Source organism: Gavia stellata, chromosome 20 (genome assembly GCF_030936135.1).
Source record: "Gavia stellata isolate bGavSte3 chromosome 20, bGavSte3.hap2, whole genome shotgun sequence".
Lineage (NCBI taxonomy): Eukaryota > Metazoa > Chordata > Aves > Gaviiformes > Gaviidae > Gavia > Gavia stellata.
This window is the reverse complement of record NC_082613.1, coordinates 13,419,184-13,434,839: the sequence shown is the minus strand read 5'-3', so window position 1 is coordinate 13,434,839 and position 15,656 is coordinate 13,419,184. Positions and strand designations below refer to the sequence as shown.

At 58.9% G+C, this 15,656-nt stretch overlaps 1 protein-coding gene across 1 annotated transcript; it reads right to left on the bottom strand.

Moving 5' to 3' along the window:
- Positions 1–9,227: 9,227 nt before the first annotated feature.
- SLC32A1 (solute carrier family 32 member 1) lies at positions 9,228–11,673 on the bottom strand. Its single transcript, XM_059827304.1, has 2 exons — positions 11,296–11,673; positions 9,228–10,432 (listed from the first exon to the last, which is right to left on the bottom strand). The coding sequence occupies exons 1-2, from the start codon at positions 11,671–11,673 to the stop codon at positions 9,245–9,247; spliced, it is 1,566 nt and encodes a 521-aa protein (XP_059683287.1). The 3' UTR covers positions 9,228–9,244.
- Positions 11,674–15,656: the final 3,983 nt, after the last annotated feature.

Here is a 15,656-nt window from a genome sequence, read left to right as displayed (position 1 = left end):
AGGTGCCCTGGGTGAGCGCTTCTCCCCGTGATGGAAGGCATGGGTGGGACAGGTAGACGTGAGCAGGGTTAGCCTCCAGCATGTTGCCCACCCGGGCAGCCCTCCCCATGTGCAAGAGGTGAGTCTTTCCCCCTTGCCCTGCCCCTCTGTGCCCACGGCCACGTCCAGCAGCAGCCTGCAGCAGCTCTCGCCCCTTGCCCATGACAGGACACATTAGTGCCACGTTGAAGGGGCTGCTGGACGTGGGAGCGCTTGCAAGGCACATACATTATACAGGCACGCATCCCTACAGGTACTGCAGGGCATGGCCCTGCACTGGGACTGGGCTTGGCCCATTCCTCTCCCAGCATCCACACACTCCTAAACAAAATTAAACAATTCTAGTAGAGCCGGAGGCCTGCTGGTGTCCGTGTTGGGTTTTGCCAGCGTTGCTGGTCTTCTCTGTGGGGGGTGGTGTTTCCCTGCCCTCCAGAGAGCACATATATGCCAGGAAAACCTCTGGCTGGACCTAGGTTCAGCGGTGATGAGCAGCTCTCGGGTGATTTAACCCCTTCTGTGCATGTCTCCTGCCTGGGCTGGACTTGGCAGACCATGGTGGGAGCAAGTCCTGGCCGCAGAAAGGTGATTTTTTTCAGCAGTGCTGGCACAGCTCAGAGCCTCCGGACATTGCCTGTGCTTGCAAACATTTTCCTTTCCCCTCCGAGGCAGAGAAACTGCCTTCACTTCCCCGAGCCCTATAAGGGGTCGAGGGCTGCATGGTCCTTTGTGGTCGAGCCTGGTCCCTCCCGGCGGGGCCAGCCCTGGCCAGTGCCGCTCACCCCGGGGAAGCCACATTTACAGCCTCTCTGGGGCAGGATACATCCAGCGGACAACAGGTCCAGTCTGTTGCCTCTACATGCAGAAAAGTACCCCTCTCTATATATATTATATCATCTTACATGCTATGCATATATGCTCTTTTATAGGGAAAGGTGTACTATCTTAATCTCCCTATCTAGCAATATCCATAACCATAATCATAAAAGTATCACTGAAGTGGAACGACACAGTCCTGAGCAATCGGAATTGCAGGGAAGGGTCCAGATAAGATTAAAACAAATATTTCTCTAGAGAGCACAAAGCAAGTTTCCATCGACCTGCAGTGAAAGGTAACCTGAAATGTTTGGCTACTCAGTTATCTCTGTGGGGTAGGAATAGGATAGGATAGGGTAGGAATAGGATAGGATAGGATAGGATAGGATAGGATAGGATAGGATAGGATAGGATAGGATAGGATAGGATAGGATAGGATAGGATAGGATAGTTCTTTAAAAGGTCAGAGCCTATTTCTTCATCTTAAGAGGATTCATAAAAGACTAAATAGACTATTGGTGATGACTGGGGTTCTTTAAAATATTTTTTTTCTTTTTTTTCCCTTTCTACATTTTTGTTTTATCTTCAAAAAGCCAGGGCTCTGCTTCAGGCATTGCCCTTGATTTTGCCAAGGGGTCCCAAATGGGTGCTGGGAAGTTTCACATGTTTTGGTGAAAGGAGCCAAGAGGTGGCTGCTTGGGATCAGGTTTTTATTCCGAAGGACAGCTAAAGTGAGTTTGAGAAACTCTTGCAACTTTCTGTGCCTCCATTTCTACAAATCTGAATGTGGCAGAATATTACTGATCTCTTTTAAAGCCTTTACATCTTCAGAGGAATAAATGCCTGATTTTATTATTGCCATTAAATTAGTTGGCTGGGACTTTCTTGCTCCCAAGTGGTTTTTAAGTGTAGGCACAGTCTCAGTGAATAAATAACATGAAGTTGGAAGCAACCTGACTCTAAGCGACCCTTCCTCTCCTGGCTGGCCAGCATTGTCCTTGGGGAAGGTGCAATTCTCCTGCTTGCTGTCCTTTCCTTCTCAGCAGCACTTCAGGACACATTACAGCCTATGTTTTAGAGCCTTTCTTAAAGAAAAACCAACTGTTTTTGGGGGGTGAGCGCCTCTTTTCTGCTGCAGCGCAGTCAGCCTGACGCAGGGTGCACACTCAGGGCCACCACCCACAGCTCAAGCCCCGAGTGTGACCAGCCTGGCGGGGACAAGGGCAGAGAGGCAGTTTCCCAGCCGGATTGAGCAGGACGGCTCGGAAAGCTGCGCTGCCCAAAACCAGGCCCCTCGCTGCTGGCACGGCGCTGGGTTTGTTAGGAAAGCTTGTGGGCAAAGCATCCCTGGGAATGCCTCCCCTCTGCCCTGCTCCATCCTCATCCCATCCCCGTCCCCGAGAGCTGCCAGCTCCATGGCCTGGGATGCATGTTTTCACCCCTTTTTATCCACATACAAAACCTGGGAGGCAACTGGTCCTGGCACAGCCAGAGATTGTCTCCAGCAGAGCTATATAGACTGGATCCAGTGGGCAGCCCAGACCAAACTGGGCCAAACGCTGCTCAAGGCGTTGTCAGGACCCGTGAGTCCCTGTGCAAGAGCAGCAGCTCTGTGCTGAAATCTGCTGAGCCCATCTCTGTTCCCCTGCTCCGGCACTGAGCAGGAACAGCCCTCCCTGTCCTGCCAGCGAGGGAGTTGGGGATGCCCTCTTAGGGGGATGCCCTCTTAGAGGGATGCTGGACGCAGCACCCCTGAGCTTCGCCAGGCCCAGCCTGGCCACAGAGACACAGCCCAGGAGACCACAGCCAAAACGACCTGAAATTTCTGGTGCAAACCTCACCCTTCTGGTGCTGGCTGCAAAAGCTCAGTGCAGCCCAGGCCTCCTTTCCCCATGCAGGTGGCTCAGGAACATGGAGGGGGGACGACACAGTTGGTCACCGACTACCTCTGCTGATCTGCCAGCTCCTGAAATTACCCAGGGTCAGAAACACTTGTGGCTGCTCCCCGTGGGAGCTCACCCAGGGAGGTGAGCTGATGTGGGGCTGCGGACGCAAGCGGGGTGATGGAAGCTCCTTGTGATGGGAGTTTCCTGGGGGGGAGGCACGGTTAATGCAAGAAACCTTTCCACCTAGTACAATATTTCCAGGGGGAGCAAGAAGGCTGCTCTTCTCCTCTCTGGATTCCTCCACAGCTGGGAAACAAACCCACTGCTGGAACTCAAACCCCCTCCGCTTCCAGCTGCTGACCCTGAGCCAGACCCCCGGGGAGCAGCTCTCCTGCGGCCAGCCGGGTCCCTGGCAGCAAGGGACAAGTCCTTCACCTCTGCTTCTCCCAAACGGATTTAAGTCCTCATTAAGAGAAGGGAAAGTCGTGATCATCCCAGAGAAAGCAAATCGGCATTACCTGCAGAGAGCGAGGCGCGGGGAGCGGGCCTCCTGGGCTCCGGCAGCAGGGCCAGCGGGCACTGCCACGCTCCAGCTGCGGGAAGCAGCATGTACCGTTCTCCCTCCCGTTGTTTTTATTTTGGCGATTCGGTCTGAAGGTCGAAGGAAAAGTCCGAAGGAGTGGCTTGTGGCAGGAAGTAAATGATTACCCCGCCAGCGCTCTCCAAGGGGACCGAGGCACGGGGAGCCGCGGTGGGAGAGGAAAATCCCTCCTTGGGGGGGATTAGAGGGCAACTTGCCGGCAGGGAAGTGCAAAGGGTCAGAACAAAGTGCTCTGTTCGCCGGAGGCTGTGCCAGGTCACATGCCAAGTCCTACCAGAGGTAATGAAGCATGGGTCACCTCCCAAACGCCAGCAAGACCTCCACATTCACAAGGATGTGGACATGACCCATTGCCGATCCACCAGCAATCCACGGAGCTTGCCAGCAAGGAAGGAGCTGGGCGAGGTGGAACCTCGTCCCCTGGCGGGAGATCCAGGGACTTTTACATGCTTGAACTTTGCAGGTGTGACAGTCCCACAACCCCACCTGGGTGACCCTGCTCTGGCTCCACGCTCCCCATCCCGGGCCGCACGTATGCAGGAACAAGCACCTGAGCAGCCGATGAGGACTGAGCCCCATGGGCACATCAGAGCTGAGCCTGGGGGAGCCCTCTTGGAGCCAAAACCTACTGCCCTCCATTCATCCCCTCCCCTGTTTGCTCCCTGTTCCTCTCCCTTCCCCTCTGCAGGTGCTCAGCATCGGTGGTCACCACATCCCTGCGTGACTGGGTGCCCAAACAACGGTTTGGTGGCTGAGTGTGCTGGTGGAGTCACTGCTGGTCACTGGTGGAGCCTCCAGCTCACCCAAAATACAAACTTCATATGCAGGAGGCATTTTCTGATTACCCAGGAAGGTTTCTTTCACCCCCAAAAGCCCTTTTGCACCTGCCGCTCTCGTGGGAGTGGACCACGATGTAGTTGGTCGATAGGTCCCACAGCTCTGAGAAAACACGAATGGCGGCACAATTCCTCGAGCATTCGTCAAACTACTGACCTCTCGCCATCGGCACATGTCTGTCGCAGTTGGGCCTGTGAATCCCAGGAGAGGAGAGAGAAAAAGGGTCACTGGTTGGGAAGGCCATTACAAAAGCAAAAGGGTGAGCTGAGGTGGCGTTGGAATCCATAGATGGGTGCAAAGATGTGTAAAATCAGATGATGGAGAACATTGGTGCCACCATCAAAATAAGCATTTTCTGGAACAGTCTGGAATACGTGTTTTGGAGCATCCAAGGTTCATGAGGCCAAGACACCAAACTGCCACCACAGCCAAGGTCTCCAGCTCCATGTGTGTGGGGAGAAGGCAGAGCCATACCTGCCCCTCTGGGAGCTCCAGCACCAGCGGCAGCACACGGAGAAGAACGGGCTCAGCCCCCACTTCGCTCCAGCTCCCAGCAACGGTCCCGTTGGGCGGCACAGCCATGCAGGTGCATGAGGATAACAGAGATTTGATGTCTCGGGGAATGAACCCAAATAGAGGTCCCTATTGTACTTGAGGAACTATAAAGACACAGAGAGAGGAATAAATCCGGTCCCTGCTAGTGCAGAGAGGGCCTTTGTTTGTCTCGTTTTCAGAATGAGAAGATTTAGAGGATTGCTGCAGCACATGACCAGAAGCTATGAAGCTGCAGACAAAAGCCATTTGGAACAGAGATCAGACTTTGCCATCGTGCTGGCTTTTCAGAAGATTTCTGTTTTGTCCAAGTTAAACCTGCTGCTATTTTGGGGTTTATTTTGTTCACTCCGCTGCATCCCCTGCTTTAAAGGCTGCACATCTCCCACAACACTGGGGTCACATATGCTTTCACTAGCATCAGCACAGCATCAAAATGTCTGCTGCGGCAGGCCGGAGGGGGCTGCCTGGATTTCAAGCCCAAGTCACAAGGGTTGCACCAACAGCTGCACTCGTTCCAGCCACGGACAAGTTTAGAGGACAAAGCCTCGGCTTATTGCTCCAGCTTGCTGAGCGGGCTCATTTCGCAAGCTCATTGCACGTCAGCCGTGAGCGTGCGTTGGCACCCGGCAGAAACACGGACGAAAGCACTTGAGCAGAACTGACAGCGAGACAAAGCCTGTTGGGGCTCTCTGGATAATCGCTGGCTTTACCACAGCTGAAAACTACAGCGAGCCAAAAGCTGAGGTGCCCTGTTATCCCTGGGACCCGCACAGCCTGCTGCCGGGCGTCACAGGGGAGGCAGAAATGCCCCGCAGAGTCCCTCCGGCCGGGCAATATCTCCGCTCCCCGGGAAGCAGGGGCTTGGGAGGGCTGTGCCTAGGCAGGACGTGGGGATTTGAGGTGCCCTTGCAGGGGCTGAGGGCACTCCCTGCTCGTGCTCCCCTGCTCTGCACCCTGAGGGACGGGGTGGGGAACGAGCAAGGAGCCCTCGGCTGCCCTGACTTGCCCCCCGCTGCTACAAAAAAGGCACAAATCATCTTACAGCCCCGAATACACTCGAAGCAGGGGCCATTTCTGTTCACAAGGGGAAAAAAAATGCTGAATTAAGTTTAAAACCTCTGCAAAGTTAAAGCTTCTTAAAAAGGTTTCCGTCATCATGTGCCCTGAACCAGAGAACCTTTCGCCCCTGAAAAACACAAAGACACGGGACAGGTTAGTCTGTGAGCATCCCGCATCCACGCACAGGCAGCTGCCCGCAAGGAGAGGCGAGCAAGCTGCGCTACGCAGGGCCATGGCAGCTGTCCCGGCTGCCCCCGTCCGCTGCCCGCAATCCCGCGGGGGCACAGGGAGAGGAAAGGACCCTAAAACCACCGCACACAAAGCCGATGCAAACCACAGGTGTGCAGAGGAGTGTGGTAACCTGCCAGGGCTCCTCAGCTCTCCTCTTCCTCCCGGGGTCCGAGGGCTCGTCTCAGCCCCGCACGGGGCAGGGAGAGGATGGGCTGGCTCTCCTCCCATGCTGCTCAGCACCCTAGGGAGAAAACAGGGCTGGAGCGGAGAGCTCAGGGCAGGAGAGGAGGCAGCAGGCACCCATGAAGGAGGAGCTCCTCGCCCAGCTCCGCCGGCCGGGCGCTCTCCCCGCAGCGCGGGCGGGTGGATGCGGTGGCTCCCGGGCCGCGCCGCGCCGTCGGGCGAGGGCGCTGCGCCGCCGCCGTGGCCCCGGGCTGCGAGCGGGCACCGCGGCCCGATCGGGGGGCGGGCGGGGGAGAGGGCGGGTCGGCTGCCGGTGCCGGCCGGTGGGGCGGGTAATCACCTGCACCGGGATGGGGATGGGGATGGGGATGGGGATGGGGATGGGGATGGGGATAAGCGTGGGGACGGGGATGAAGGGGATGAAGGGGATGGGGATGGGGATGAAGGGGATGGGGATGAAGATGGGGATGGGGACAGGCGTGGGGACGGGGATGGGGATGGGGGTGGGGATGGGGATGGGGACGGGGATGAAGGGGATGAAGGGGATGGGGATGAAGGGGATGGGGATGAAGGGGATGGGGATGAAGATGGGGATGGGCATAGGCGTGGGGATGGGGATGAAGGGGATGAAGGGGATGGGGATGGGGATAAGAGTGAGTGTGGGGATGATGGGGATGGGGATGAAGATGGGGATGGGGATAGGCGTGGGGACGGGGATGAAGGGGATGAAGGGGATGGGGATAGGGATGAAGGGGATGGGGATGAAGATGGGGATGGGGATAGGCGTGGGGACGGGGATGAAGGGGATGAAGGGGACGGGGATAAGAGTGAGTATGGGGATGATGGGGATGAAGATGGGGATGGGGATAGGAGTGAGTATGGGGATGAAGATGATGAGGATGGGGATGGGGATAGGAGTGAGTATGGGGATGATGGGGATGGGGATAAAGATGAGGATGGGGATAGGAGTGAGTATGGGGATGAAGATGATGAGGATGGGGATGAAGGTAGGGATGGGGATAGGGGGGAGCAATGGGGGTGGGGGTGAGGATGAAGATGATGAGGATAGGAATGAAGATAGAGATGGGGATAGGGATGAGGTTGAGAGGGGAGGTGGGGCACAGCTGCATACCCCCAGGAAGAGGGGCCGGCAAGGAGGAAAACGCGGCTAATCCGGGGGACAGGCGCCCCATCACGGTGCCACACGTCCCTGTCCCCACACGGAGTAAGCCCCAGAGCTCCCCTGCGCTTTCCTTTCGGAGGCTGCCCGGGAAACCGCCCGAAATGCTGTTTTCTCCGGGAAGGAGCATCACCCCCTCCCACCCGCCGCCCCTTTCCCCGGCTTGTGCCAACCTCCCCCCCCGGTACCGCATTGCGGAGCTGCCCACTGCCGTCGGGGGCAGCTCCGCCAGCTCGGGCCGGGCAGGAGCGGGGGGACCCCCAGTCCCTACCGGGGCTCGACACGATTTGGGGGCAATAAAAGGAGCCCCACGGGGATGTCTCTCGCAGCCGGGCTGCGGGAGCGCTGCCGGTGGGTGCCCCCCCCCAACCCCGCTGTGCAGCGGCAACGGGCGGACAACGAATTAGTTGTTGTGGCTTTTAAATCGGTGTAAACCGAGGTGTTTTCGATCACAGGTGCAGAGGGAGTTTGGTTCAAGCCGGGGGGTACCCCCAGCCCATTATTTCGTTTATTTCCCCCCCACTTCCACTGCATTTGTTTGTTTGTAAGGGTTTTTTTTTTCCCCTTCTTCCCAAGAACAAAAATCTCGGGGTACATCTGCAAACTCCATCCATCCCCGGGGGCTGAGTGCTACGGGGTAAAGCAAAACTGGGAGGGGGGGGGTGTGTGAAAGCACCCCTCCCAACTCTAGAACGACCCCTTCCCAAAATATAAGTGTCCTTGCAAACAGCTTAATCCCACCGGCGGTGACAACCCAGCGTCGCCCCTCCGTTACCACCGAGGCCGTGCGGTACCCCCCGATGCAAGCGGGCACGGGGAGGGTGAACCTCCCTCTGCCCCTGCCCAGCTCCTCCGAGCCCCCCACGAACCAGGCCAGCCTCATCGACTATGTTTTCTCTTTATTGTTCAATATATTTATGTACCACATTATATGTTAAAGATAGACTTTTTTTTCTTTTTTCTGATATACATTTTTCATCTTATTGACCACAATGACACCACACGTACATTGGAAACAGCTCCACAGATCTGGTAGATTGCACAGAATGAATTGTGTTGTTGTTTTGTTCCTGTATCCTGAACAATGTCAAATCCAACAATATATTATTATTTTTTTAAACTTTTCATAGTTTAGAAATAACAATCATTAAAACAAAACAAAAGTCACCGAGAAGTGGACTCCACGTCTGCGATTTCAACCAGAGGCAAAATATTGTATTCAATGGGAAGCGCCGTTCCCCGGTGCGAATTCAGATGGAAGAATTAAGCAGTCCTGACATCTACATGACTATGGTGTAAACATTGCAGGTAACTGGCATCGCTGGTCATCAGCCGCTGCTTGGGCTTGTTGGGCTGGTCGTACAATCTAGGACTCATCTACATCCATCTCACACAGTGTAGAACGAAGGTCCCTGCTCCCAGCACCCACAGCTGGTTTGCTTCCGTCTGTGAGTGCAGAAACCCAATCCCATCGGATCGGCACCTGTGTTTCAGCTCCTGAAACACTGAATTGCATATCTGTAAGGAGTATTGAAAACTGCAACTGTTTCCCAACAGGTCATTTGCGGGGGGCCAAGCTTCAGGCAACGAGTGAGGAGATAGGGGTGGGGCACCGGATAATTTCCTTCAAAAAATTCTACATAACAAAAAAATATATTTAAATCTTAGCCTATTTAAAAAGACAGCAGGGCGAACACTTTAATCTCTTCTTATTTCCTTTAATTTGCAGATTCTATGACATAGAATTTGTTGGATGCACGTAACGAAAATAATGACTCTTTCCATTAAAGGGATGCAGAATTATTTGGCTATGCAGATGTTCAATGCAATTCTCTTACTGCAACCGACTCTGACCCCTCCTTAGTCTTCAGCGTTGGTTCTGAAGGCCTCTATGAGGCCTTCTAAAGAGTGGATGAACCCAGAGACGCTGCAGATACCACCTATAACAAAAATGGCGACATCAAAGAAGACATGGTGCCACAAGAGCTTCCTCCACAAGAGTTTGAGGTGGAAAAGACTAGGGAGCAGGAAACAGAGCCCTGCGCCTGTGAGGCTCCCAGTAAGACCCATCAAGAGGGCAAAATGCGGGACATAGATAGCCATGAGCAGGGTGAAAACTACCAGGGCACATCTGAGGGTGAGTCCCCAGGATTTGAGCCGCCCGTCACCCCCGTAGCAGTTGGGGAAGAACGCCCTGCTTCCATCTTGGAAGAGGGACCGCTCCAGGACTTCCACAGCCGCAAAGAACGGTAAGGGGTACGAGAGCAAGGCTTTGGCCACCAAGAAAATGTTGACTACTGCCCTAATGGTGGATGGCAAGTTGTCTGTAATGACTTCCTTGGTCTCATCAGCCCAGGTGAGATAGGCAACCAAGGCAAAGAGTCCCTTAAGGATGCAAGCTGCTATGTGCGTCCAGTTCATCATGCAGTGGAACTCTTTGGGGTTCTGCATGTTCCCCTCCAAGGAAGGCAGAAAGATCTGAGAGGTGTAGCTGAAGACAATGATGCCAATGGAGATGGGAAACTTCTTCACATCAATGTAAAACTTGACTTTGTCCCAGGCCCAGTCGCGTGCCCTGGAGAGGCAGTAGGCGATCACCAAGATGTTGATCACAAAGTGGGCTAATGTGCAGAGCAAGCTGAACTTGGAGACTGCCTTGAGGTTCTTCAAGAACGCGCAAGGCAGGAGCACTGCCGTGGCAATGATGGACCACGACTTCTGGGAGACGGGCAGGTTGGGGAAGCTGTTGTACATCAGGTTCCCACTGACCACCACATAGAGGATGCAGGTCATGACCAGTTCAATGATCTGAGCCACGTTCACAATTCTGCCTCCGAGGGTGGGGAAGCGGGGCGCGCAGCACGCGTTCGCTATGTCCACGTAGGAGTCTCTCACCCTGACTATCTCCCCATCCTCATTCTCTTCATAAAGACAGGCAATAAGGATTTTACCAGTGTAGCAGCAAACCACTGCAGCGAAAATTATTAAAAAGAGTCCTAGGTATCCACCATGAAGGATGGCATAGGGCAGGCCCAGAACAAACATCCCCTAGAAAGAGACAAAATGGAAACCGTGTTGCTTGTCTCACGGAGGGGACCAGGCGGGCGCCCGTACCCGGGCACACGCAGTCGCGCAGTCGCGCAGTCGCAGTCACATGCACTCTCGCTGTCTCGCTTGCACACCATCACACCCACGCAGTCGGTCACACAGTCACGCCACGCAATCGCGGCCACACGCCATTGCACACACCCCCTTTGTCTCTGACGTAGCACCCCCCCCAATCAGACCCCCGCAATCACACCCGCACACTCACGCACACCCACATAATCTCACCCCGGAGCACCCAGAACAAGCGAGCGCAGTTTTGGCGCCCGGGCTTTGCCCCAGTCTCTACCCTCTCTGTCTCCCGCCCCTCCCAGTGCACCAAGACCCCCAGCTCCAGGGACCCCCCGGAGAGGCCGGCCAGGGCCCACCCCGGCGCAGCCCCACCGCCAGCCCGGCCACCCCCCGGGGCCCCCCTCGTCCCCTGCCCATGTGCTGGGGTCGTCCGATGGGGACACCCGTGGGGAGGCCCGGTCCCTCCCTGGCTCTGCGCCCTGTTCTGGGGCTGGGGGGCAAAGCAGAGATGCGGGTTAGGGTTTTTTCCTTTCCTTCTTTTATCTTTTCTTTCTTTTTCCTTTTTTTTTTTCCTTTTCTCCCCCTATTTTTTCTCTATCTTTCCCCTATTTTTTTTCTTCTTTTTTTTCCTTTTCCCCCCCCTTTATTCCCTTTTTTCCCCCAAAGTGGGCTTGCGATCACCCCGGGGCTACCGGCGAGCCGGGCGCGGGGCGGGGAGCGGAGCGGGGAGCGGGGCCGGGCGCGGGGTCGCTCCCCGGTGCCCGACGGCGGCGGCGCGGCGACGGCGGCCGTACCTGGATGGCGTTGGTGACGTTCCAGCCCGCCTCCCAGGCCGTGATCTTGGGCTTGCCCTGCCCGGAGAGCTCCGAGCAGACGCCCGCCTCCTTGGAGGCGGAGGGGGGCAGGGGGCCGGTGCCGTCCCGCTGGTAGTGGATGTCCCCCTCCAGGGGCGGCTCGGAGCCCTCCTCGCCGCCGTCGGACTTGAGGATGTCCATCTGCAGCCCTTGCCGGTGCTCCATGTCCAGGTCGTCGCAGTGGGCGAACCCCACCGCCTCCTCGTCGGTGGCCGCCTGGAAGCCCATCCTCGCGAACATGCCGCTCATCTTCGCCTGCGACTTGTTGGACACCGAGGTGGCCACGTTGGAAAGCTTGCTGCGGAGGAGGGTGGCCATGGTGGCTGGTGGGACGGCTCCGCTGCTCGGGGGCCCGCGGGGACGGAGAGACCCGACGGGGCGGGGGAGCGGCGGGCCGGCGGACGGGACCTCAGCGCCCGGCGAGGGGCGGCGGCCGCTGCGGGGGGTTGGAGGGGGGGGCCCTGCTCCGAGCCGCTACCTCCGCGCCCCGGCGCAGTGCGAGCGGCTCCCCGCCGGGCTGCCCAGGGGCATGACACCGCTGCGGGGAGGTGCGGGCCCGCACGCCCCGCCGCCCGCTCCGCGCTGCTCCGCGCCGCTCCGCGCCGCTCCGCCGGCCCCCGCGGCGGGATCGGGGGGCGAGCCGGGCCGGGATGGGGGGGGCTGTCAGCAGCCGGCGGCTGTCACCAGACGGGCAGCGCAAGCCCCTGGCAGAGCGCGCCGCGTCTCCATCGCAGTGCGCCCACCTCGCGGAGAGAAGAGGGAGAGGGGAGAGAATTGCTGCATTTCTGGGGGAGGTACCAGCCTCCCCGGCCAAGCCCAGCCTCCCCCCGCCCCACCCACGCCCGCCGGGCCCCGCCAGCAGCGCCGCAGCGCGGACCCCCCCCACCCCCCCGCCCCCCGGCTCCGCAGCCCCTGCGCTGCCCGCCCTGCCCCACACCCTGCCCCACACCCTGCCCCACACCCGCGCCGCCGTCTCCGCGGCCGCCAGCCCCTTCCCCACGGCGAAAAGAAAGAGCCCCATTGAAGGGGCGGACAAAGGGCACTCCGTCGATGCTTAACGGAATTTTCCTGCCCGCACCCCCTCCTTTTTCTTTTTTCGCCCCCCAAAAACGTGCGGCCCCCTCGGAGGCCGGGGGCAGCAGCGGGGGCAGCTCGGGCAGCGTGTCCTGCCCCAGCTGCGGAGCGCAGCCGTGTGCGGAGATCCGCGCAGGGGGAACGAGGGCTTAGCTGTCTGGAACGACTCGTGCGGTCTGGGTGCTCCCACACCGCAGGGAAACGGGTTCCCGCTCCCCGCCGGGGCCCGCAGCCGGGCGGCAGCGCCTCTGCCCCGCGGACCCGCACCCGCACCGCCCCGCAGCCGCGGGGTACCGGCTCCGCGCGGGGATGCTCGGCTGCGGGTTTCTCCTCCTGGTCCCCACCATCTCATGTAGAGATTCTCCTTCTTTTACAAAAAATACCCATATTTTCGTTTTGCTTCCAAACGCTTATACTTATTTGTAATTAAAAAGCCTTACCATTTTTTTTCTTTATTTAAAATATTCCCGAGGTGAGCAGCCAACACAGCAAGCAACCGCAACGAGAAATCCCCGTCCTGTGCTGTGGCAAAGACAAGCCGGGGGTGGCAGGGGGAGCATTGGCGTTTTGGGGCGGTGGGTGTCAGGGCACGTCCCCCTCTGCTGCGGGGGGACCGTTTGAATCGTTGGTTTATAAAAAAATAGATGTTCCTTGAAAGGGCTGGGGTGGCAATCTGCGTTTCGTTTGCTGCTTTGGAAGGTAAAAAAAGAACAATTTTTTTTTTTACTACGATGAGCGGAAAAGCCAGCCCTAAATTATTTCCTGCTCTCGGTGTTGAGGGAGCGGGGAGGGAGCGCTCGGGCTGCGGTTGCAGGCGGGATGCGGCACCGAGCAGAGGCGGGGAACGACCCCCCGGCTCCTGGGCAAAACCCCTTAAACCCCCCCTTCCCCCCCCCCCCCCCCGCCAGAATCCAAAAGAAAATTGGGTGCAAAGCGGCTGAAATGCGTCCAAAAAAAAAAAAATTAAAAAAATCTCCCCGGTGAGGGCTTTAGGAGTGAAGGGGGTCTCTCGGCCGCTGCTCCCGGTGCGGCGGGTGCTGCTGCGGCAGACGGCCCCCCGAAAATGGGGCTTTGTTACAGGCACCGCTCCTCTGCCAGGGGAGGGGGGCGGCTGAGCGCGGCGCATCCTTGGCTTTGCGGAGGAATTATTACATGTCAGTGCACAAATAGGTCGAGGAAGCCGAGCGGGGCACGCTTTCGGCCCGGGTTTAGCGGCGTCCTGCCCGCCCCCGGGGCGGCGGCGGGGTCCGGGGGGGCTGGGGCTCACCCGGGGCAAACGGAAAGCTCCCGGAGGAGGAGGCGGAGGGCTCGGGCCGCCACCGCTGCCGCGGCCGCCGGTTCGCCTCTTCGCCGTCCTGGGAAGGACTGCTACGGTGAAATCCTCGGGGGCTTAATTCAACGATTTTTTAATATATATATATTTTTTTTTTTTTTTTAAATCAGCTTAAGACAAGCTCACTGTGAAAGAAGACGGGAAGGAGACCTGTTTCTGGAGGCTGCAGCGGGCATCAGGGAGGAAGGAACGAAAATTCACCCAAACCGCTGTCTGGTGCGTGAATATTTCCTAAAAACGCCCCGGCACATCCCCTCCCCTGCCCCGGCACCCCCAAATCTCCGCCCTGCCCCGGCTGGGAGCCGGTGGGGCACAGCCGCAGCCCCCGGGCAGTCCCAGCGCGGCCCCGCTGGGGCCCCGCACCGCACCCCCCCCCCCCCCCCGCCAGCACCCCTCGATGCCGGGGAGGGGAAGGGGGCCCCGGCCACCGGCATCATGCCAAGGGTGGAGGAGACGGGCTTTGGGCTGCTCGTTGAGCATCCAGCGGGTTAGGGACGTGCTGGGCTCGGGAGACACCTCTTAGGAATAAAACAATAAAACCAAACCCCCAAAACCCCAAAGCAAATTAAAAAGCCGCACCAAACCGAACCAACCCAAACCCAACCAACCCAGACCCAACCCAACCAAACCACCACAACAAAACCAAAACTCCAGGGAGATGGAAAACAAGCCCAGCTTCCCCGGGCCGGTGCGGAGAGGGGTGCCCGGGGCAGGGGCTCCCCTGCGTGGCCGTGGGCCCCCCCGTCCCGCCTGCGGACTCGGGCCGTTTCTCCCGGCGGGGGTGCCCTGGGGGCGGGGGGGGGTGTGTGTCTTTTTTTCCGCTGCTGGATGCGGTATTGCCCCCTCCTTGCCCGAGGGACACCCCCCCACCCTCACCCCCCCGGCAAAGCCTGGGCTGGCACCGAGGCGAAGAGCAAAGCGGGGGGGTGCGGGAGACGCGGGGGTGCCGGGGGGGTGCAGGGCACGCTGAGGAGTTCAGGGGCTGCAGGGGGGCCGAGGGACAGAGGAGCCGGGGAGCGGGGGGTGCCCACCCGGGGATCCCACGCCCGGTTGTACCACTGGGAAGCTGAGCCCGCACCCAGCGCGGGTGGGGCGCACCTCGGGGCCGCCCCCGGCAGCACCCTGCCCTGCTGCCTGCCTAGAAGCACCTCCCCGGGCAGCCCTCTGCCCCCGGGCCGGCGGCTCGCTCCGGCCCCGTTTCCAGAGGAGGGAGAAAAAGACTTTCTGTAGCAGCGGCTGGAAAAAAAAAAAAGACCCCCTGAACTTCTCCCGGCGGCTAAACCCGGGGATGGAGCACGCAGAGAGGGGCGGGGGGGAGCAGAGGAAAGAGGCAGGGGAAGAGAGGAAAGCGAAGCCCGGAGAGATGGAGGGTCGGGTCGGGGCATTTACCTCGGCTTGTCTCCCCATCTCCGCCCGCAGCGCGCCGCTCCGCCGGAGTGGAGCGAGCAGGGGGGCGGCTGGACGGACGGACGGACGGACGGACGGACGGAGGCAGCCACTCCTGGGCTCCCCCTAACTCCTCATTAACCCAAGCAGCATAACGGTGCCAAACCTCATCCAAAAGGTTAGCGGTTCTCCGGGGGGGGGGGAGTGTTTGAGCTGCAAATGGTTTCGGAGGAAGCTAAGAGGAGAGAGCGAGGAGCCGCAGCCCCCCCTGCCCGGGGCTGGGGGGCACTAACCGCTCTCCGGGCAGCCGCTCCCCGGGGCGGGCTGAGGGTCTCGTCCCCCCCCGGGCAGCCCTGGCAGGGCTGGGGGTGCGCAGCGCTGCTCCTGCTCGCCCAGACCCCCCCATCCTCCCCAGGCAGCGGCAGGACCGGCCAGAGGAGCGACTCTGCCTTATCTCTGCAGAGCAGGCTCGGGGGGGGGGGGGGGGTTGTGGCTGGGTCTTCTGATT

What these genes read in the sequence shown, in the direction of transcription:
- SLC32A1 (XM_059827304.1), bottom strand. Translation starts at nt 11,673, where the DNA reads ATGGCCACCCTCCTCCGCAGCAAGCTTTCCAACGTGGCCACCTCGGTG. An exon ending in ACGTCACCAACGCCATCCAG is followed by an intron (nt 10,433 to 11,295) that starts GTACGGCCGCCG and finishes GTCTCTTTCTAG; the next exon opens with GGGATGTTTGTTCTGGGCCT.